General features: G+C 43.4%; 1 protein-coding gene across 1 annotated transcript in view; it reads left to right on the forward strand.

The window, feature by feature from the left end:
• ASTN2 (astrotactin 2) overlaps positions 1–24,883 on the forward strand; it is a 1,124,462-nt gene that overhangs the window by 1,062,412 nt on the left and 37,167 nt on the right. The window contains exon 20 of the mRNA XM_063936906.1: positions 24,003–24,103. Coding sequence (XP_063792976.1) covers positions 24,003–24,103 — 101 coding nt within the window. The remainder of the gene's footprint in view (positions 1–24,002; positions 24,104–24,883) is intronic.

Genomic DNA, 24,883 nt, shown 5'->3' on the forward strand with positions numbered 1-24,883 from the left:
TTACAAGCTTCAAAAAGCATTTTAGCTATTACAAATATTGTAAGAACATATGCAGAGTAATGATATTTTCTTTTATCACATACTAAACTATTTTTATTTCCTTATTTTAGAGAATCCGTAATTTGCACTCTACCTCATCCAACCCTAATGCGGAGTAGCTGACAAGATGTGGATAGTTTGCTGCCAGGCCGTAACAAATATTTAAGGACACTTAAGAGTTAAATGGTATAAATGCTAAGCAGCAGTAATACAGATTGCATTAAGTTTGTACATAGAACCAGTTAAACTCATTCTGGCCAGAGCATTTGCTGCACAAATTTGGATTTTAGGGCCTAATTCAGACCTGATCGTAGATGTGCTAAATTTAGCACATCTATGATAATTTACTCAGACATGCCCAGCACAGGGCTAGTCCGACCCGCATGTCTGGCTCTGCCCCCCCCCCCCCGCCACACAGGTGCTAAAGCATTGCATGGCAGCAATGCCTTCACACCGGGGGAGTAGCTCCCTGCCTACACAGCTAGTGCACATCCTAGCTGTGCAGGCAGGCGGCTACATGCCGCATCCCGGGTCGCAGTGGCTGCGTGTGACATCACACAGCCGCCTCGGCCCACCCCCGCAACTGTCCGGACATGCCTGCATTGTCCGGACTGTGCCACGCTAACAGCATTCTAACCCCTTTGGCACACCCGCTCCCACCCTGTGACTGCCTCTGCCTGTCAATCAGGTAGAGGCGATCACAGCCCTGAGATGCTTTTAATATCTCACTAGGCTCCCGGGGTGCACATGTGCAGTGGGCAGGCTGTGGGTGCGCACGTACAGTGGGCACACTGCACATACACACGACACGACACACACTGCAGCAAAGAAGGCTAATAAGATATTAGCATGCATAAAACGGGGTATTGATGCTAGGGACGAGAGTATTATACTCCCGTTATATAAATCACTAGTGAGGCCACACCTTGAATACTGTGTACAATTCTAGGCACCGTACTACAAAAAGGATATCCTGGAGCTTGAAAAGGTACAGAGGAGGGCTACCAAACTAATTAAGGGCATGGAGACGATGGAATACAAGGAAAGGCTTGAAAGACTAGGCATGTTTACATTGGAAAAGCGGAGACTAAGAGGGGATATGATCAACATCTACAAATATATAAGGGGACAATACACAGAGCTTGCGCGGGACCTGTTTTTGGTTAGATCAACACAAAGGACTCGTGGACACTCGCTCAGGTTAGAGGAGAGAAGATTCCGCACAATACGGCGTAAAGGCTTTTTCACGGTAAGGACAATACGTGTTTGGAATTCCCTGCCCGAGGGAGTTGTAATGGTGGAATCTGTCAACACCTTTAAGAATGGGTTAGATAAATTCCTATTGGATAAGGATATCCAGGAGTATGGTGCATAGTCATGCATTATAGTTACTATAAATAGGGATAAAATGCAATGGCTGACAGCAGCATCAGTCAGAAACTTTAGTCAAATCATCATGCATAGGACACCACAAATAGGTTGAACTCGATGGACAATTGTCTTTTTTCAACCTCAGAAACTATGTTACTATGTTACTATGTTACAAAAGGATTCAGACTGCGATCGCTGCTGCTGCAGCGATCCAGTCTGAATTAGACCCCTAGTTTGAATGTTCTAGTATCTTAATCCCCTTTATAACTGGAGAATAAATTGCCACATTTGTTTTTTCAGCGGTCATCCATTAGCTACCATATCAATAGCCATGTTTTGTGCTGGAAAGAAGTTGCTTCAAGCTCCACCTGATAAGTTGGCTCACTTTACAGCTGCAGCACATGGTGCAGAATCCATGTTGGCCACAAGGAGGGTGATAATAGTGTCCTCATCTCTCTCTCTCTCTCTCTCTCTGGGCAGTGATGGATTGTTCCAAATGAGGCTGCTGTCCTTTTTCTGCTGCATGATACCATTATGGTCTTGTAAATGAAAACAAACATATGTAAGGATTTATTTTCTGGTCACATATTGATGTCATTGCCTTTTTTTTTATAGATTGACTAATCAGTCATCTGAAGATGGGTCCATTGGAAATGCCAGGAACTTTATGCATGATGGACCTATGGACTTAAAACAGGAGACAATGACACTATTACTTTATGAAGATTGTTATTACTGTATACACTATGAAGTAAACAACATTAAACATGTGGCATATTCCTGTACTTACATTTGTCAGCATGTCTTGTCTTGTTTTGTATAAATCTATTATGCATTAATATTTATGTATTTATTTATTAGCAGTTTCTTATATAGCGAAGCATATTCCGTTGCGCTTTACAATTAGAACAGTAATATAACAAAACTGGGTAAAAACAGACAGACATAAAGGTATATTAGTTAAAGGAATAAATAAACTACTTCAGGAAGCCAAGTACATCCACTGACAGGATGTGCCTCAGCACTTCTTCAAAGGAGCAGTACCCTGAGGAGAGCAGCATCCTGTTACTGCAGCAGCCATTGTTTCTTTGCCAGTTTCTCTTTCAGACACCTCTTTTACATTATGCCATGATGCATTTTAATAGACCTTACAAGAAGGGGTGAATGGCGCTCGTGTGTCTGGATACTTTGTGTGGGCTGCAACCTGTGAATGAAGCACCTCCAAAAACACTTCACGTAGACAATATTAATAATGGGTTTTCACAGGTGCGCCTGGCATCAATGGTGTCTGTAAAGAAGTATATAGTGGTCTGATTCCTAAAACAATATATAATTTGATGTCCTTAACAAATGGATGATATGGTAATGATAATGACAAAACTATTATTCTTCTATAAACACCATCTCATTAACCCGATCCCTCCCCTCCCCTTATTCCTAATACGAAATAATTATCCCAAGCCACTCCCGCTGGATGTGGGCACAAAAAGCCCACACCAAAGATGGCGGAAAAGGACTCCCTGACGAAGGCCAACACTGGCCGATACGCTTTGGAGCAAACGAACACTACTTTCCTACACCCATTTACTCATTTACAATTTAGTACAACAGAGCGCTTGAACAAGAGACCAGAAGGACGGAGGATGGAGAACGAGACAAGAGAGAGACGGGACCCGGAGTTACCCGAGATTGGTCACGCGGACAGACCAACACGGAAGTGCGGGAGGACGCCGGGCGTGACTGACACGGAGAAGACCGCTGGCGGAGGGACAAGGAGACGGAGCAGAGGCTAACAGGTAAGGGACTCTGTAGGAGAGGAGAAGGCACGGCGGACAGCGCTAACTGTGCTAGAAGCAGCCCCTACCTCTCTCTCCAAGACTCACGACTGTTCCCCTTCTGTCCAGGGCACCGTGTTGCGCTCATTAGAGCGACATCAGGGTGACCCAGGGCGTAGAGGGGTACAGCCTGTCCGGAGTTCTCACTACCTTAGCACTCACCATACCCTGACCCCATATCGCCAGCGGCAACCCAGGGGTACCCCTTATTTTCTTTGGTCTTTTTTTTCTCTCTCTTTTTTTCCACCGGATTCAAAGACATTCAGTAACTTCACCACAAGCTCTGGACATATTATTTTGCACGTAATAAATAATTCACTCAGAGGTGGGACGCCACTCTTCTGAAGTGATCAGCATTACAGAAAATTCTACCTTATAACGAGGAACTCCATCGCTGCTTTTGACAGCAGAGGAATATCTTCATACCCACATACCGTATCCACCTCTCCCCTCCCCCCCCCCCACTTTTTTTGTTTTGTTCCTAGCATTATTATTATTGTTATTCATTACAGATTAAAAACAGAGTTTTTTACTTCAATACTGTTTATTGCATTTTGTCATTATCATTACAATATCATCCATTTGTTAAGGACATCAAATAATATATTGTTTTAGGAATCAGACCACTATATACTTCTTTACAGACACCATTGATGCCAGGCGCACCTGTGAAAACCCATTATTAATATTGTCTATGTGAAGTGTTTTTGGAGGTGCTTCATTCACAGGTTGCAGCCCACACAAAGTATCCAGACACACGAGCGCCATTCACCCCTTCTTGTATATTCTATTCGTTAAAAACATCTTGAATTGACCAGCTCTGTTTATGGGTATTTTAGATCACCGTGCAGGTAGAGCTACTAGAGCTAGCCTGTTATTCTCACAACTCACGCACACTACAGAGACACATGAGACTGTTAGTAAATTTTGTGACATTTTTCTCAAATTAGAAAAATTAGTGGCCAGGGAATCCAAGGTATGGTGGGACAGAAAATCCTTAGAATGGTACCTGGAAAATGACTTAATCCCTAAAGGACTCAAAATTAAAAAGGTCCCCACACAAAACAACAACAATTCTACATTCATAGGAAAATTGGACTCCATTTTACATGACTGTTCCAAACAATTCATAAGACTAATTCTAGAGACACATAAGAACGAGCTGAACACCCTAGAGGCAGAAATAGAGACCTTACAATCAGCCTTAGAAATACACAAAGAAGACAATGAGTTCAAACAACTTGAAGACTTATCACACAAAAGATTGAGAAAAATTGAGGAAGAAATTATAGCGACAAAAAAAATCCAAGATCATAAGAGATAAGATAGGGAAAGGGAAAAAAGAAAAAACAAGTAGAAAGGCCCCAAAAAAGGTACCCACGACAAATAAGATAGCAAAGACACCAAAAAAGGCCCTACTAAGATGTAGCCCAGCCTTGAATATTAAGACACCGCTATATAAGAAATTTAATTTGACATATCAGCAGTACATGACCAGGTTACACAGCAAGACAATAAGAGACAGTCCAGACCGGACAACACATATTAAGGGTGGACCGTTAGAGGACCCGGACACAACACAGGACACAAATTTCTCTACATATAGCATGAGCGATGAAATCGACTACGAAAACCTAGCACATTTTTCACTTGAGAGAGGATTCCAGGTTTCTGTTAACCTGGAAGAAGCCTCTTCTTCCCTTGATCTGGGAGAAAAACACTTAGCACCACCATCAACAGACCAAACAGGATGTGCAGGTTTTTTTTTAGGAAAGGTTGCGGGCCTGAAAACCTGCGACCAGAGACAGACGACACCGAACAAAAGAAAGTTAGAAGAACTAGACGAGGAGCTAGAGGAAGGGGAGGGAGGCAGACAAAAACGACACAATCTACAGGAATAGACCAGACAGGGATTTTTAATCTCAGCTCAACTACATTAAAGAATGAACACATAACGTTGTTGAACAAGGGATTGAAATTCGCGCCAACAAAGAAACTGATCAAATTTGAAACATATTTAGATTTGCATAGGTTCACACGTAAACTAACACTTGCTAAGTATTATAGTAACAGTGCCACGAATCCAGAGTACAATCAAAGTAAGGACATATTCAAACATTCAGATTTGAGACCAACATCGACATTTTACCCACAACACATGAGAGGGTCTTTGATTGACACATTCGAACAACTGGTCACCAGAGATTTAGACAAAATAGACACGAAAAATGCAAATCACAATCTCAACACTCAAGAAAAGGGTGCACTCAAAGAACTGACGGGGAACAAGAACATAATCATTAAACCGGCAGATAAGGGAGGGGGGATTGTCATCCTGGACAAAAGTGATTACATAGAAGAGTCCCTCAGAATATTGGGGGACACGGACACATATGAGACCCTAAAACAAGATCCCACAACCAAGTATAAGAAAACCCTAGAACACTTACTTATGCAGGGACTCGAAAAAGGGATACTGACTAAGAAGAAACATGTTTTTTTAGACACAGCAAACCCCATCATACCAGTCTTCTATTACCTACCCAAGATACACAAAAACCAGACAAAACCACCAGGCCGCCCAATAATATCTGGGATAGGATCCCTCACGTCCAACCTATCAGAATACATCGACACCTTCTTGCAGCCATATGTACAGACACAAAAGTCATATATCAGAGACACCACAGATATTATCAAGACACTGGACAATATGACATGGTCAGAAGACTTCTGGATATGTACTAGCGACGTAACATCGTTATATACCATAATCAACCAATCACAGGGACTAGCCGCACTACAGTACTTTCTTGAAAAGGACTTGGCCATAGAAAGAACACAGACCACTTTAATTTTAGACTGTGTGAGATTCATCTTACAACATAACTACTTCTGGTTTGAGGAGACATTTTACAGACAGACCACTGGCACCGCTATGGGGACTAGGTTCGCCCCAAGTTATGCTAATCTTTTCATGAGTAGGTGGGAGGACGAATATATCTGGAGTGGGCATGACTTTGGGGCGAACCTGGTCCTATGGCGAAGGTACATAGATGACGTAATCTTCGTATGGCAGGGCACTGAGGAACGACTGCAAGACTTTCTGAAATATATTAACGCCAATACTAACAACTTGGTATTCACGACTGACTATAGCCAGACGTTAGTTAACTTCTTAGACATTACCATCTTTATAGAAGGAACCACCATTAACACTAAAACTTTTCAAAAAAGCGTGGATGTTAACAGTTACATTCTTTCCATCAGTGGACACCATCCCAATTGGTTACGGAGTATCCCTTCGGGCCAATTTAAAAGAATCAGGAGGAACTGCACAAAAATAGAAGACTATCAGACCCAGGCCAACGAAATGAAAACACAGTTTCTCAGTAAAGGGTATAAGGAAGACACACTAGACAAAGACCTAAAGGAAGTCGAGAAACTAGAAAGAGGGACGCTCCTGACATATAAAAACAAAAACAAAAAAGAGCAGACGAAAGACTGGAAAGTAGCATTTCAAACTCAATATAACAGTAAGAATAGGAAACTGGAAAAAATTATCCAAAAACATTGGCACATCCTTTTACAAGACGAAACTCTATGGAAAATATTACCAGCCAAACCAAAGGTGATATACAGGAAGGCACCTAACCTTAAATCCAAAGTAACACACAGTCACCTACAGAAGAGAGAGACATTACAGACCACCTTATTAGGAAATATTATCAGCAAAGGTTTCTTCCATTGCAACTCTTGCCAATACTGTAAATTGAATCATGTTTCCACCAAAGGTACTGCAAGCTTCCAATCAAATGTCACACAGGAGACATTCGACATCCAGGAACACATATCATGTCAATCCAAGGGTGTCATCTATTTAATCGAGTGCCCTTGTCACTTGCAGTATATAGGGAGGACAATAAGACCCCTAAAAACGAGAACTTCAGAACACATAAGGAACATAAAGAAAGGCCTAGAAACACACAGTCTCTCAAACCACTTCAGAGAAAAACATGGGCAGAATCCAGAAGGGATGAAAGTGATAGGCATTAAAATGGTGAAACAAAACTGGAGAGGGGGGGATTTCGTCAGGACAATAAATAAGGAAGAGTTAAAATGGATGTTTACACTAAAGACTTTAAGACCTCATGGGTTAAATCTAGACAATGAGGTAAGAACAATAATTATAGGCAAATGACCAGGTATCCAACGTAGATTGGACGGCTGTCTGCATGCAGTACACACATTGACCTAAACTCCTACATGTAGGAGTAATTAACTAAATAACCTCTGCAGTAACGACTATAGGAAATTAATTATTAACACAAAAGAAACCAGATGCCTGTGCATATTCAGCCACATGGCTTTAACATGCGAAATAGACAAGTTATATTATCCATGGAATAAACACTCATCTATCTTTATATTTTTATTTTTATTTTATTCATTTGCATTCTATTTTCTTGTTAAATTAGTATTAATTGCACCATGATGTGTAATTGATAACAATTGCGTAGTAATTCTATATTTAACACTATTAGCATAATATTCATTTATTAATCATGGACATATAGGAATAACAGATTAGAACTGATTTATCCTATTTCCTCATTTTAGTTTATATATTTCTTTTCCATCTACTATTATTCTTCTATAAACACCATCTCATTAACCCGATCCCTCCCCTCCCCTTATTCCTAATACGAAATAATTATCCCAAGCCACTCCCGCTGGATGTGGGCATAAAAAGCCCACACCAAAGATGGCGGAAAAGGACTCCCTGATGAAGGCCAACACTGGCCGATACGCGTTGGAGCAAACGAACACTACTTTCCTACACCCATTTACTCATTTACAATTTAGTACAACAGAGCGCTTGAACAAGAGACCAGAAGGACGGAGGACGGAGAACGAGACAAGAGAGAGACGGGACCCGGAGTTACCCGAGACTGGTCACGCGGACAGACCAACCCGGAAGTGCGGGAGGACGCCGGGCGTGACTGACACGGAGAAGACCGCTGGCGGAGGGACAAGGAGACAGAGCAGAGGCTAACAGGTAAGGGACTCTGTAGGAGAGGAGAAGGCGCGGCGGACAGCACCAACTGTGCTAGAAGCAGCCCCTACCTCTCTCTCCAAGACTCACGACTGTTCCCCTTCTGTCCAGGGCACCGTGTTGCGCTCATTAGAGCGACATCAGGGTGACCCAGGGCGTAGAGGGGTACAGCCTGTCCAGAGTTCTCACTACCTTAGCACTCACCATACCCTGACCCCATATCGCCAGCGGCAACCCAGGGGTACCCCTTATTTTCTTTGGTCTTTTTTTTCTCTCTCTTTTTTTTCACCGGATTCAAAGACATTCAGTTACTTCACCACAAGCTCTGGACATATTATTTTGCACGTACTAAATAATTCACTCAGAGGTGGGACGCCACTCTTCTGAAGTGATCAGCATTACAGAAAATTCTACCTTATAACGAGGAACTCCATCGCTGCTTTTGACAGCAGAGGAATATCTTCATACCCACATACCATATCCACCTCTCCCCTCTCCCCACCCCCCCCCCCACTTTTTTTTATTTGTTCCTAGCATTATTATTATTGTTATTCATTACAGATTAAAAACAGAGTTTTTTACTTCAATACTGTTTATTGCTTTTTGTCATTATCATTACCATATCATCCATTTGTTAAGGACATCAAATTATATATTGTTTTAGGAATAAGACCACTATATACTTCTTTACAGACACCATTGATGCCAGGCGCACCTGTGAAAACCCATTATTTTAATAGACCTATTACATTGACAGCATGGTAAGTGGGGAAGCCAATCCCGGCCATTTTTTCAATCCCAGGTATCGGGATTGAAAAATGGGCAATCCCGGGATTCCCGGGATACCCGGGATTGGCTTTTAAGTGTGTGGTCGCCCCCTCGCCCCACCCCGCCTCGCACACATTACTAACCATATACCGAAGGTGAGCGGGTGGGGATCTCTTCCTGAACTCCCTCAGTGCATGGCTGACAGCGCGTGACCTCATGCTGCGCCGGGGTAGCTGGAAGGAGGAAGCCGGGCAGTGTCTGAGCGTCCTCTGGACGCTCAACGCTGATCCCTCAATCCCTGGATTGGACCTTCCATACCGGGATTGAATCCCGGACATTTTTGGCCCTAAATCCCAGGATCCCGCCGATCCCAATCCCGGAATTGGCCACTATAATGGTAAGCCTTATTCTACAACTCAGTGGCGTATTTGCTGGCTCTTCAAATTCTAATCATAGAAGCATACAATATCGCCAATGAAATCACAGTTGTCATATGAGAAGTGAATATTATGACTTCCTGGCCTACTTCCTTTTCTTCCTCCTCCACACTCTCACTTGCCGGAGTACCCTCTTCTTCCTTTCTACATAGCCTCCCCCAACACAAAACACAAACCAAAACAAAAACCCCCACCAAGCTGACTATACCATCAGTTAACAATAATAACACAGTAACAGCAATAACAATGCAATAATAACAACTATCAATAAAGACAGATATAGGTAATTGAATAGTACTGTACTTTGATAACTCAGAGGTAACTATGCCATTTCTCCTCTACCCCCCCCTCCCCAACCCCTACTGTAGTCACTACCAAAGTTAATGAGGTGGAAAGTTTTTAATGGATGTTGTGAGGTCAAAGTTCCACATGTCTTGTTAGCCATTTCAAATTCAAACAGAACAAATACATGTTTTAAATAAGTTTTGGGCTGAAAAGCAATGATTTGTTGTAATTTGTGGTAACACAGAGACATAGAATTTGATGGCACATAAGATCCACTTGATCCATCTAGTCTGCTCTAGGGTAAATATGCTTTTTTTTTTTGTTGGTAGCCATTGAAGTTACCAGTAAGTTTTTGGATTGTGGGAGGAAACCGGAGTACCCAGAGGAAACCCATGCAAGCACGGGGAGAATATACAACACATTTAGGGCAGTGGTGGGATCTAACCCATGACCTCAGTGCTGTGAGGCAGTTGTACTAACCATTGCACCATCTATTCTGCCATAACCTGCTCATATATGACTTCAGACTTTGAAAACTGCAACACATTGGATGTTCTTAATCACATAAAAAATTTGTCTGCTTAGTAAATCTCTGCCAAAAATACTAATGCAGGCCACATGCATCCATATGCGTCCCCAAAACCACTGAAATGCTCGATATTTGTCACATAGAAAGCAATTACATTAGTCTTGAATATACTGTTGCACTGTGTGGCTAGTCGTTTAGCCAACCACTGTTCCAGCAACATTGACTTCAAAAGTGATCTTGCTTTGTGTCTGAGTTTGAGATAATTTGAGTTAACAACAAAAGCTTTCAATAACAGTTTGGTTGTTATCATGTAAATAAATCTGAATATAAATAATTTCTTTATGCTATGAATAATGTGCTCCAAAAATAGGTTTTCATTTGAGTCACATAGAAAATGTGTTGCATTGCATAATTTTGACACTGCCCTGTGTATGTCAGAGTGTTGTGTCTGGGCAGACACTCTACAATTAGGTAGTCGATCCGCTCGATGTTGGCAGATTGTCCAGATAATTGCATAGCGTACTACCACGGCTGACAGACATTTTCCCTTGTTCCTCCACTGGGGAGGAACAGGGACATGTCTTCTTCCCAGGGGAGGGACCCAGATATTGTGTGACCATTCACTGTAAGATATCTTGCAGTGTATGGCCATGATATATGCTGGTGTTAGGCTGTCAGATAAAATGTCTGTCAGTCTGACAGGGATTTGGCGTTTGCTCTATCGATATGTTTTTCTGGGCTTTGCATTTCTTTTTTGGGTATGCGGTTTAGCGGAGCTTTCTGATCTCTGTTGAAAAGCAAAATATGTTTCAAAGATCATAACTTTAAAACAAAAATTGGAATGAGAGCATTTATTATTATTGCTATTTTAAAACCATCAGTGAAAGCCACCTTAGTAAATCTACCCCTGTGTTTCTACTGGCATTATACATGGTCGAGTCACATTATTATGACCACCAGCTAATAGCCAAAGTAACAGCTGTGTGCTGCACGGACAGCAGCTAGATGGCTGAATAGTTGTTTTATACATACGTCTAGTTGCTCCCAGGTTCATTTTGATAGTGAGCTGCTCCACTGTAGCGTATCGGTCAGCCCTCATACACCTTTGTAGCTGACATTTACCTCTCACATAAATGGCACAGAGTGCTCTGCAGTTTCCTCATTGGTTATTTGCAATGGTGCTATTTATTCAGTCATAATACACCTTCACCACAACAGCACACGAACAGATCACAAACTGCGCTGTTTTAGAAATACTGCCACCCTTGGCACGGGAACCGATAATCATCTCTTTTTGCAACTCTGATAAATAGCTCCTTTTACCCCTGACAGCAATGAGTGATATGTGTGCAGACATTGTCTGCTAACGTCAAATGCAGGAGGTGGTCATAATAATGTGACTCGACCATGTGATACACTTTCCTCTACCCCCTTTCTGTGTAAAAGTAAGACACCATATCTGTGAGGGTAACTCAATTAAATGACTTGTATTTTCTGCTCTTTTTCACTGTCTTCCTGAGTGCAGGTCATATGACAGAATCCTACACTCTAATTGGTGGATAGGTTCAGATATTCATCAGTCAGAGTGTGGGGTACCTCCCACTACCCAGGTGAATGTCCAATACCACCCACCACACTGTCATATATAGTAACTGTTTTCATATGGCTGCACTTTTTGGCTGCAACACAGAGAGAAAATCCTGCCTGGCCACTCCAATTGTTTTTGGAAAAAATCACATTGGCTTGGCATGATCCTCTACTGGCTTTTGGAAACCTGGGACAACAATGTAGTATGGTTTAGCCTGAAAACATTAAAATTGAACTGGTCACCTTCTGGGTTCCTCCCCAGCTGTAGTTCTTTACTTTCTTCACGGACTTAAAGTTCTTAACTACATGGCTTGGTGTTCAAATATTAGTGGAGAGGGATGGGGTGCATACATGAAATGAAAACAATTAAAACTTCACGAAGTTTGTTGCTTTCATTAATGAAAATAATGTTTATAATATATTCTTACTTCATTTTTGAATTATTCTCTACCACCATCTAGTGGTACTGTACATAAATAACTGTCTGTTATATGTTGTATATTGTTGTTAGCATTTATTTATATAGCACACTGTATTAAACACATATACCGAGAATAATTCACATCTATTCCCAGTGGAGCTTACAGTATATTTTAAACTTTCTGCCATGCACACAACCAATGGATACATTTTTGTAAGAAGCCACTTATCCTACCGTTATGTTTTTGGATTATGAGAGTAAACCAGAGAATGAAATATTTATTTATTACCAGTTATTTATATAGCGCACACATATTCCGCAGCGCTTTACATAGCATATTTGCCCATTCACATCAGTCGCTGCCCCAGTGGAGCTTACAATCTATATCTATATTTTTGGATTGTGGGAGGAAACCGGAGCACCCAGAGGAAACCCACGCAATATACAAACTCAACACAGTAAGGGTCATGGTGGGAATTGAACCCATGACCTCAGTACTGTGAGGCAGTAATGCTAACCATTGCCCCATCCGTACTGCCAGAATAAACCCCCAAAAATGCAGAGAGAACCCACCAGCTCCACTCAGATAGGACTTAGGGTGGAATTAAACCCACAACTATAGTATTGTAAGGCAGCAGTGTGACCCTGTGAGCCATCATACTGTATGATAACTGTACTTTTATTTTTACATGTAGTGATTGGAATACTTTTTTTGCCTTGTGTTGGCATTTCTACTTGCCTTGTTATTTCCAAAATATGTAATAGCTGTAACACATTATACCTGATTCAGAGATGAATGCTGCTATGTCACTAATGGTACAGTTATCTTAGGATATATGGCTCAATTTAACTTAGCTGATCAAGAGGTATCAGTTACCACTTATATTAATAGTCTGAAATATCAGATAAATAATGTTAATTATGCAACATTAAATTTAGCATTTTTTCCCGAGAAATAAGGCTAAAATGCACCAGCTGTTAAGCCAGGGTATATACTGTATCAGTGGTTCCAAACTTTCATGCATCACGGCACTCTAGAGTATCAGCATCTACGTTCCTTTGTGAGAAATCCAGCAAAAATTACGTCAATTGTATTTGTCACCCTTGGGTTAGGTTATGTGGGTGTGATTGGTGTTGTACTTCTGTTTTTCCACATATTTTATGATTGCTAGCCACCACCAATGGTTTTGCCTGTCGCATGGACTATAAATAATTTGATTTATTTCTGTACCACCAACACGTGGCACCCCTGCACATGACCCATGGCACCTCAGTTTGGGAACTACTGGCATATACAAAAAGTGTATTATTCGCATGTAATGCAGATAAATAACAAGACAAAATAGGCTGGGTTGTCTATATCTATCATCATAATTCTGTTTTAAGCTCAATTACAGGTTGAGTATCCCTTATCCAAAATGCTTGGGACCAGAGGAATTTTGGATATCGGATTTTTCCGTATTTTGGAATAATTGCATACCATAATGAGATGTTATGGTGGTGGGACCTAAATCTAAGCACATAATGCATTTATGTCACATGTACACCTTATACACCCAGCCTGAAGGTAATTTAAGCCAATACTTTTTATAACTTTGTGCATTAAAAAAAGTGTGTGTACATTCACATAATTCATTTATGTTTCATATACACCTTATGCACACAGCCTGAAGGTCATTTAATACAATATTTTTAATAAATTTGAGTATTAAACAAAGTTTGTGTACATTGAGCCATCAAAAAACAAAGGTTTCACTATCTCAGTCTCACTCAAAAAAGTCCGTATTTCGGAATATTCCGTATTTTGGAATATTTGGATATGGGATACTCAACCTGTATATGCAAATTTTGGCACCCTGTTAGTACATATTTTGTTGAAAGAAATGTTCAACTCTTTACGTTGCAGAACTCTTATAGCTCACAAATGTTCTAGGTCTTCTTATGTATTCTCTGTAAGAAATAACTCTACATACATATTCTACATAAATACTGAAGTTTGTGGCCATTCCATAACTTTAATATTTTGTCCATATGAGATTTTTATTTGCATTATCTTCTTGCTAAATTACCCAACCTCTTGCTTCAATCTCTTCCATTCTTTAATTTGTTGGTATTTAATTGAATTTATTCTTCCCTTTACCTGGATAATGGGGGTAATTCCAAGTTGATCACAGCAGGAATTTTTTTTTAGCAGTTGGGCAAAACCATGTGCACTGCAGGGGGGGGGGGGGTAGATATAACATTTGCAGAAAGAGTTAGATTTGGGTGGGTTATAGTGTTTCTGTGTAGGGTAAATACTGGCTGCTTTATTGTTACATTGCAAATTAGATTGCAGATTGAACACACCACACCCAAATCTAACTCTCTCTGCACATGTTAAATCTGCCTCCCCTGCAGTGCACATGGTTTTGCCCAACTGCTAAAAAATTACCTGCTGCGATCAACTTGGAATTACCCCCAATATTTCCTGTGCCACTGGCTGATACGCAACACAAAGCATAAAATATGCTCCCTTATGAATAATAGTTGGGAAAGTGCTCTGAATATATCTGTTAGGGACAAAAAGTTTATTTAGTTCACAGCACTTTTTTCTAAAAACTTTAATCTTGCCCACTTCCGACATTGAATTTGGGGATGAAGTGAAGTGATAGGAAAAGTTTCCTTTCAACAAATGTAACAAACAGATCAATTTTGTCAAAGCAATGTTAACTGTGCGCCTATGGACCACTATTTGCTGTTGGCTAAACCTTTCCATTGGTCCTTGATACAGTGTGTCCTACTTTACATATTTGACCAGTTTACACTAATGGGCTCATTTATCAATGAGTGATAAATTTCACTGTGAGTGATAAATTGCTCCAGCCAATCAGCTCCTAACTGTCATTTTTCAAACACAGGGGCAGATGTAAGAACGTGCGCTATGTGCTTTTTGCACATAGCGCATGCTAACTGCCGCTGTTACCGTATCATCGCAATGTATGATGCAGCTCACAGCGGGTTCATAAGGAATGCTGGTAGTGCATGCTGCCGGTTCGTCTGCGGCGGTAATCCTATTATGAAGTTGAAGGCTCCCCGATGATGAAGGCTGGGACAGTGACTCATCGTTCGTTAGGGCCCCACTGTCATTTTGGCAGTTCGGGGCTGGCAGTGGCGCTCTGCTGCTGAAGCGCTATGTTGGGGTTCTCTTTTCTTTCAGTGTTCATGTTAATAAAGTTTAGCGGGAGGTGGCATTCTACATTAAAACAATTGTATGTGGCGCAACGCCTCTCTCAATTTGCTGGGCGCATTGAGTGGCCTCTGGCTCAGGATACTAGAGCCAGCTTGCATAAAGCGCCTGCCTCAGTTCCTGCCTCAACCGTGTCCCGGCTGCCTGGGGCGCCCGGCGTCCGTCCCCATCCAGCACGCATGTGCAGACACATTGAATGGGGAAGAGAGGGGTGTGACTGCATCGCCACCCCTGCACATAATGATTCCTTAAAGGGGCAGGAGCAGCATTCGTACATTAGGTAGAAGAGTCAGTTCATAACACCGCGAAAATGTGGTGAAGTGCCAAGTGCACATAAGGAACGTTAGGGTACACTTTCATACGTCTGCCTCACAGTCTGTAACATGGCAGTTAGGAGTTATTGTATTTAGGAGCTGATTGGCTGGTGCAATTTATCACTCACAGTGAAATGTATCACTCATTGATAAATGAGCCCATATGTATCTTACAGTGTACTTTCCAATCTAAAAGTATTTAATTAGATTTTCTCTTACGTCCTAGAGGATACTGGGAATCCATTTAGTACCATGAGGTATAGACGGGTCCACTAGTAGCCATAGTCACTTTAAGAAATTGATAGTGTGCGCTGGCTCGTCCCTCTATGCCCCTCCTAACAGACTCAGTTTAGAAAATGTGCCTGGAGGAGCCGGTCAGGTCTATGGAAGCTCCTGAAGAGTTTTCTGCATTTATTTTCTGAATTTGTTATTTTCAGGCAGGACTGGATGTCAACAGCCTGCCTGCTTCGTGGGACTTAGGGGGAAAAACGGACCAACCTCTCTCAGGTTTAATGGTCCCGTTCCCCGCTGACGGGACACTAGCTCCTGAGGGAACTATTTGCAAGTCCCACCACGGTGAGTGTACATTCCAGCAGCACGCCGCCACCCCTAACAGAACCAGAAGAATGAAGAGTGGTGAATACTAAGCCGCCGTCCCGGTTAGTGGGTCATCGGCCATTATGGCGGCATGAGGATACGGAAACGCACGGCTTCTAAATGGGGTGGACTGCGTCTCCCGCTGTGTATGGACACAGACGCTGAACAGCGGACACAGTACCCAGACTAGCAACAAAGCCATAAAAGGAGTTTGTCTCCATTTATGCACATAGGCCCTCATTCCGAGTTGTTCGCTCGCTAGCTGCTTTTAGCAGCATTGCAAACGCTAGGCCACCGCCCTCTGGGAGTGTATCTTAGCTTAGCAGAATAGCGAACGAAAGATTAGCAGAATTGCTACTAAATAATTCCTTGCAGATTCTGAGTAGCTCCAGACCTACTCCTAGATTGCGATCACCTCGGTCCGTTTAGTTCCTGGTTTGACGTCACAAACACGCCCTGCGTTCGGCCAGCCACTCCCTCGTTTCTCCAGCCACTCCTGCGTTTTTACCTGGTACGCCTGTGTTTTTTTAGCACACTCCCGGAAAACGCTCAGTTACCACCCAGAAACGCCCCTTTCCTGTCAATCACTCACCGATCAGCAGTGCGACTGAAAAGTGCTGCACGAACAACAACAAAACTGCTAAGTTTTTAGTTAAATAACTAAGCGCATGCGCGCTGCGTACCATGCGCATGCGTATTTACCAGCAAATCGCAGCATAGCGAAAATCGGAATGACCCCATAGACACATACATCCTGTATAAAAAAGAGCGGGAAGATCACGCACAATTGAAGGGGTGGAGCTTCACTATCAGCGGATCCAGCAGTTAACTAGCGCCATTTTCTCTCTGCAGCTCACACAGATGCTGACTGTCAGGAATGCGCAGCTCCTCCAGAGAGACTCCAGATTACCTCAGCGGTACCAGGGGGTCATAGCAGGGGGGAGCGATTATTAGTGTACTAAGTCCCTAATCTAGGTACTTAGTCTGCGACCCAGCTAAGCTTGGCATTGGCGTTAAGGGTGTCATGTGCTGGTTCCATACTCCCTCTTTGTCTCCCTGGAAGGGCTCTTTGTGCATTTACCCTTTTCTTGTGTGTGTGTGCTGTCACTGTTACAGTATGTCAGGCAGAGAGTGTGTTTCATGTAAGGCACAGTGTTCCACTTCCCCAGGGGGTTCACTAGTGTGTACTCAATGTAGTGTCCCTTCCCAGGCTAGTGGGGCAGAACCAGCATGGCTGGACTCCATTAGGGGAATAATTTCCACAAACTCTACTAAGTTATCTTGTAATAAGAAAGAGATGCAATACTTAAGACAATCTGAGTTTATGAAAAGAGGCTCAGTACTCAAACCAGCGTCTCAGTCCCCTGCCATTTGTCCACAAAAATGCACTTTTGGCCCATATCCTGCAGTCTGACTCAGATGATTAGGGGTCAGAAATGGAGGAGGGTGAGGTGGTCTCAGAGGTGGGGGAGGGTACTCTGTCACAGGGAATAGAGGCTCTTATAGAGGCTATCAGAGAAGTCCTGATTATCCCTGATAAGGTGACAGAGGAGTGTGAGGAGTCTTATTTTAATATAAAAAAGAAATCCTCAGCTACTTTTCCTGTGTCAAAGGAATTAAATACCCTGTTTGAAGAACCGTGGGTTTATCCTGATAGGAAATTTCAAATCCTTAAACAATTGTTATCATCATTTCCTCTTCCTCCTGAGAATAGGAAAAAATGGGAAAATCCACCGATAGTGGATGCATCAGTCTCCAGGCTCTCACGAAAAACTGTATTGCCTGTCCCGGGTGCAGCCTCCCTAAAAGACGGCTGATCGTAAAATTGAGAATACACTCAAATCTTTATATACAGCTGCTGGGGCGATCCGGAGCATGTGGGTGAATTACAAGAGCCATTGTTAAATGGTCGGGTAACCTGATTGAAGGTTAGACACCTTGCCTCAGGAGGAGGTTATCTTGTTCCTGCAGCATATACCGGACTCTGCAAACTTTATGGTGGAAGCCATGAAAGAAATAGGCTTGCTTAATGCACGCACTACAGCTATGGCAGTGTCTGCATGCAGGGGTCTATGGCTACGCCAGTGGATTGCAGATGCGGACTCCAGGAAAGGTGTGGAAGGCCTACCTTTCATGGGCGAGGCCTTATTTGGAAATTAACTAGAGAAATGGATCTCCAAAGCTACTGCGGGAAAGTCCACATACCTTCCTTCTGCAGCTCCCCCAGCTAGGAAGGCCTACTCGGGTCCCAATTTACAGTCCTTTCAGACTGCCAAGTTTAGGGGCAAACCCAGAGGTTCTTCTATCGCCACTAGAGGCTCTAGAGGTAAACCACGCAAACCAGCAACTGCCGGTTCACAGGAACAGGTGTTATGAGCCACGGCTGTGGCTCATTCCTGTTTTGCATGTCAGTTAGGTATTTTATGTTTATAAGTTGTTTCGCAGGCCAGGATTTCCCGTTGCTCTGTTTAAGAGTACTCTTGGTTGCTGCCGCTGGTGAGTCTGTGTAATTGCAGCTTGTTCCCATGTGTTCTGCCTCACCTGGCTGCTAATTGCATCTTGTCAGTTTGGAGTCATGCAACAGGGCAGCTGCATGAGATTATTAATTAGGCCTCTCTGTTATATGCTGGCTCAGTGCTATTCACAGACGCTGGTGATATTTCTAGGTTTCCAGTCTGCTTGAGTTCTGAGCTTGGTTCCTGCTAGTTCCTGAGCTCCTGTGTAGCAGTGTCAGTCGAACTGCTTCCTGTGTCGATTCCTGTGTCAGTCCCTGTGTCGATTCCTGTGTCCTATCCCGTGTCCTGCCTTGAGGCGTTCCTGTCCTGAGGTCCAGTGGCTTTTCCTGTGCCTGGTCAAGTTTCTGGCTTCTTGGTGTCCACCGGTCTGTCGTTTGGGATTCTGCCGGTCCTCCAGTTCTGAGAGTCTGTGTCAGCAGCATTTGGAGTTCCTGTCCGTTTGCCAGTATTCGTACCGGTTCCGTGAGTAGCGGCTCTGCCGCGTCCGTCGGCCTAGGCCGCTGTATTCCGTTATTATTTATGTCACTGGTGTTTTGCAGAGGGTTCTGCTTATGCTGTCACCGCCAGGACACAAAAGTATTGTGTCGGCGTGTGGTCAGCATTTCCTTTGTTGTTCTTTTCCTTTGGCGGCAAGCCGCACATACATTTAGTTTTAGGCTAGTTAGTAGCCCCTGGCTTTGGTTGTTTCAGTAAGAGGGCCCCTTGTTATCACCCTGTCTCGGTACACTCTTTGTCTCCCATTAAGACCTGAGGGGGCATCGAAGTTGGGCAGACGTAATCCGCACTTCAAACGCGGCTCAAGCAACCATAGTCTCGCAAGAGTGTACTGACAGCACGGGCGAGACAACGGAGATAGGGCGCCAGGGGCTATTCCCTTTCCATTCCCCTTTCCCAGCGTTACGTCCTGGTGCTCTGGACTCACTTCATAACATCTCCCTTGTTCTGAGCACCAGGAACCTAACAACAGGGCTCAAGCTCTGCTTCCTCAAAACCTTCAGCATGACAGTGGACCACGATGCCTGGAAGACTGGCAGGTGGGAGCCTGGCTAAAATTCTTCAGTCACATCTGGACGAGATCGTGCCAGGTCCCCATGGTCATAGATCTTATTTCCCAGGGATACAGACTGGATTTCCAGGATCTCCCATCTCACAGACTCTTCAAATTAGGCTTACCAGTTCCACAAGTTTTCACAGGACGCCATTCAAAAACTGGTACAAACCCAGCTCATTGTTCCAGTTCCACCTCATCTGCAAAATAAGGGGTACTATTCCAATTTGTTTGTAGTACCGAAACCGGACGGTTCGGTGAGGCCGATTCTGAACCTCAAATCGTTGAACCCATACTTACGAGTGTTCAAATTCAAGATGGAGTCTCTGAGAACGGTGATCTCAGGTCTGGAGGAGGGGGAATTCCTAGTGTCTCAGGATATCAAGGATGTGTACCTTCACATTCCGATCTAGCCTCCTCATCAGGCTTATCTATGGTTTGCACTGCAGGACTGTCACTAGCAGTTCCAGGCCCTGCCAATTGGTCTCTCCACGGCACCGAGGGTGTTCACCAAAGTGATGGCAGAGATGATGTATCTACTCCGCAAACAGGGAGTGAACATAATTCCATACATGAACGATCTTCTGATAAAGGCACCGTCCAGGGAGCGGTTGTTGGACAGCATTGGCCTGTCAACTAGACTACTCCTAGATCACGGGTGGATTCTGAACCTACCAAAATCTTACCTAGAACCGCCACAGAGGCTTCATTTCCTGGGAATGATACTGGACACAGAGTTTCAGAGAGTGTTCCTTCCCTTTGAAAAAAGGCTATGGTAATCCAGTCGATGATTCGGGCTGTCCTGAAGCCAACCTGGATCTCGATGCATCTGTGCATTCGCTTTCTGGAGAAAATGGTGGCCTCTTACAAGGCGCTTCAGTATGGAAGGTTTCATGTGAGTCCCTTCCAGCTATATCGGACAAATGGTCCGGATCGCATCTTCACATGCACCAGAGGATCCGTTTGTCGCCAAAATCCAGGATCTCCCTTCTGTGGTGGCTACAGACTTCTCACCTAGTCGAGGGTCAGAGGTTCAGGATTCAGAATTGGATTCTACTAACCACAGACGCAAGCCTCAGAGTTTGGGGAGCAGTCACCCAGGGGGTGCAGTTTCAGGGAAGATGGTCATGTCATGAAGTCGTCCTTCCAGTAAACATCCTGGAACTCAGGGCTATCTACAACGCCCTTCTGCAGGCCTCATCTCTACTTCAGAATCAGGCTATTCAAGTCCAGTCGGACAATGTGACGGCGGTAACGTAAATAAACCGACAGAGCGGAACGAAAAGCAGAGCCTCAATGTCAGAGGTGTCAAGAATTCTCCTCTGGGTGGAAAAACACGCTGTGGCATTGTCGGCGGTCTTCATTTTGGGAGTAGACAACTGGGAAGCAGACTTCCTCAGCAGACACGACCTACACACGGGGGAGTGGGGCCTTTACCCGGAGGTGTTCCGGTGGTTGAAACGTTGGTGGTGATATCCACAGATCGACATGATGGCCTCTCGACTCCAACAAGAAGCTCAAGCGGTATTGTTCCAGGAGCAGCGGCGGTAGACGCTCTGACAACTCCGTGGGTCTACCAGCTGGTGTACGTGTTTCCTCCACTTCCTCTGATCCCAAGAATTCTCAAAAGAATAAAAAGGAAAAAGGTTCAAGCAATCCTCATTGCTCCAGACTGGCCTCAAAGGGCCTGGTATGTGGATCTTCTTGAGATGCTGATCGAAGATCCGTGGCCTCTACCTCTTCGCGAGGATCTTCTGCAACAGGGCCCGTTCGTCTATGAAGACTTACCGCGGCTACGTTTAACGGAATGGAAGTTGAATGGCTGATTCTAGCCAGGAGAGGGATTCCTGACAAGGTCATCCTGACTAGGATCCAAGCCAGGAAGGGGGTAACGTCTAAACATTACCACCATATATTGAAGAAATATGTCTCTTGGTGTGAGAGCAGACAATATTCTGCGGTGGACTTTCATCTGGGATGTTTCCTGCTTTTTCTGCAGTTGGAAGTGGATGTGGGCCTACGTCTAGGCTCCATTAAAGTCCAGATTTTGGCATTGTCTGTTTACTTTCAGAAACAATTGGCTTCTATCCCTGAGGTCCAGACATTCTTGAAAGGTGTTTTGCATATCCAACCTCCCTTTGTGCCTCCCACAGCACCTTGGGATCTCAATTTGGTGCTGCAGTTCCTCCAATAGGACTGGTTTGAACTGTTACAGGAGGTAGACATAAAGTACCTTATGTGGAAGAGCATCACACTGCTGGCCTTGGCTTCAGCAAGACGTGTGTCAGAGTTAGGGGCGTTGTCTTGCAAGAGCCCCTACTTAATTTTCCATGAGGACAGAGCTGAACTCAGTACTTGTCAGCAATTTCTTCCTAAGGTGGGGTCCGCATTTCACATCAACCAACCTATTGTGGTTCCGGTTGTTATGGACACCTCTGCTTCTTCAAAGTCTATGGATGTTGTGAGGGATTTGAAGGTGTATGTAAAGAGAACAACTCATCACAGGAAATCGGACTCATTGTTTGTTCTCTATGATCCCAATAAAATAGGGTGTCCTGCTTCAAAGCAGTCAATTGCACACTGGATCAGGCTCACTATCCAGCATGCTTATTCCACGGCAGGTTTGCCGATTCCAAAATCTGTACAGGCTAACTCTACTACGTCGGTGGGTTCTTCTTGGGCTTTACAGCTCTGCTAAGCTGCTACTTGGACAGGTTCAAACACGTTTGCTAAGTTTTACAAGTTAGATACTTTGGCCTTTGAGGACCTTCAGTTTGGTCAGTCAGTTCTGCAGGAACCTCAGCACTCTCCCACCCGGTTTGGGAGCTTTGGTACTTCCCCATGGTACTAAATGGATTCCCAGTATCCCCTATGACATAAGAGAAAATAGGATTTTAATTACCGGTGCTTCGTTCTTCCTGCACTGCTACTTGGTTACGTATTCTTGTTTGGTTCAGCTGTTGCTGTTCCTGTTTCAGGTTTGGTTAGCATGGCTTTCCTCTTGTTGTGTGTGCTGGTTCGTAATCTCACCACTTTCTTTATCTATCCTTCTCTCAAAGTATGTCCGTCTCCTCGGGCACAGTTTCCTAGACTGAGTCTGGTAGGGGGGGGATAGAGGGAGGAGTCAGCGCACACTATCAATTTTGTAAAGTGCCCATGGCTCCTAGTGGATCCATCTATACCCCATGGTACTAAATGGATTCCCAGTATCCCCTACGGATTACGAGAAAAGGATTTACCGGTAGGTAATTAAAATCCTATTTTTATAGCCGTCCCCTCCTTTATTATTGTCAGTTATTTTTATTTTCAAGTACTAACTCACCTGTTTATAGTGTCCCTTGTATAATAGTAAGTAGAATATCCTGAGAAGTTAGAAAGGTCAGAGTATTTACCAATCTTAGGAATTATCATCACTTGATTTATTTTACTTACTAACCAATCAGGTTTTGAAGTATTAAAGCTCTCAGGGGGTATTTTAAAGTATTCATTTCTCAGGGGTGCCTAATATTTTACATGTTCCAAGTGTACTGTTTTATTTTATTCTAGTCTGCTATACTGTAAAAAGTAATTGTGCATTTAAAATGTTCAGACATATCAGGTTTACATACCTCCCAACTTTTGTGTGAGTTGAGGAGGAACACAACCGCGCGCCTAAGGTTTAGTCATATTGTGATTGGTTGAAATCTTTATCCAGTCAGAGATTGGTAGAAAATGATTTGCTTTGCCTCTCTTCATGCTGGTTTCCATGTCCAAAAACAAAAGTACCCATGAATCCACTGGCACGTAGTAGCGGTGTGACTTTTGTAAAGGGTTCGATTATGTATTTTCTTCTGAAAAATAACTTAAACTGTTTCACTTTTGTGTCATGCCAACCTTATCTCACTGCGTAGTTCATAAAGATTTTATCATCTGTATTGTAGGACAGTTAACACTGTACTATGAATTTAAACATGTGCCTTTTTTTATGCCACAGGTTCAGTCTGTTTGCTGTTGATACTCACGGGCGGCACTCAGCACAGAGTTTGGTCACATTACGCACTGCTTGCTCTTTGGTGGATGACAGTAAAGCTGAAGGTATTTTAAACTAGACATTTGAAAGCAAGTGCACAAAGTTTAAATAAACACATGGGTGAGAAATAGTATTGTCTTAATGTTACAAACCTAGAATTTGACGGCAGATAAGAACTACTTGGCCTATCTAGTTTGCCCTAAAAACATGTACATGCACACACTTACACACTAGGGGTGTGTACACACGGTGAGATATTTTCTTTCGATTTTGACTATATAGTCAAAATCTCAAGAAAAGTTAGTGCAGATCGCAAGCTGAAAGTTACCTTGCGATCCCGATTCGATCCCGATGCGGGTCCCGCCAGGTCGGCATCGCAAGATAAGATAGACTGCGCAGGCAAGTCAATCCTTGCTAGATCGGTGTACTATCTAGTTCAGGGGTGGCCAACGAGTCAGAGGCAAAGAGCCAGAAAAGATTTGTAGCCAAGGGCAAGAGCCAGTATCATGCGCACGCAAAAATTGGGGTGTGGCCTAGTTTTCACAAAGCCACACCCCATTTTGTGCGCACACCTTTCGTTATGACGTTTGTAGGAGTATGACCTTGTGTCATAACTCCGTTTTTAGTCATGTTGTACAGTGCCAAATACATATAATGTCCCAGTACAGTGCCACATACATATAAAAATGTCAAAAAATGGGTGCCTCCACACTGCCAGAAACATATGTCCCCACAGTGCCACATACACATATGTCCCCACAGTGCCCAGTGGCGCACCCAGGGGGGGTTTCTGAGTACCCAGAAACCCCCCTCCACTATAAAAAAAATAAAAAAAAATTATTTTT

Source organism: Pseudophryne corroboree, chromosome 8, assembly GCF_028390025.1.
Source record: "Pseudophryne corroboree isolate aPseCor3 chromosome 8, aPseCor3.hap2, whole genome shotgun sequence".
NCBI lineage: Eukaryota > Metazoa > Chordata > Amphibia > Anura > Myobatrachidae > Pseudophryne > Pseudophryne corroboree.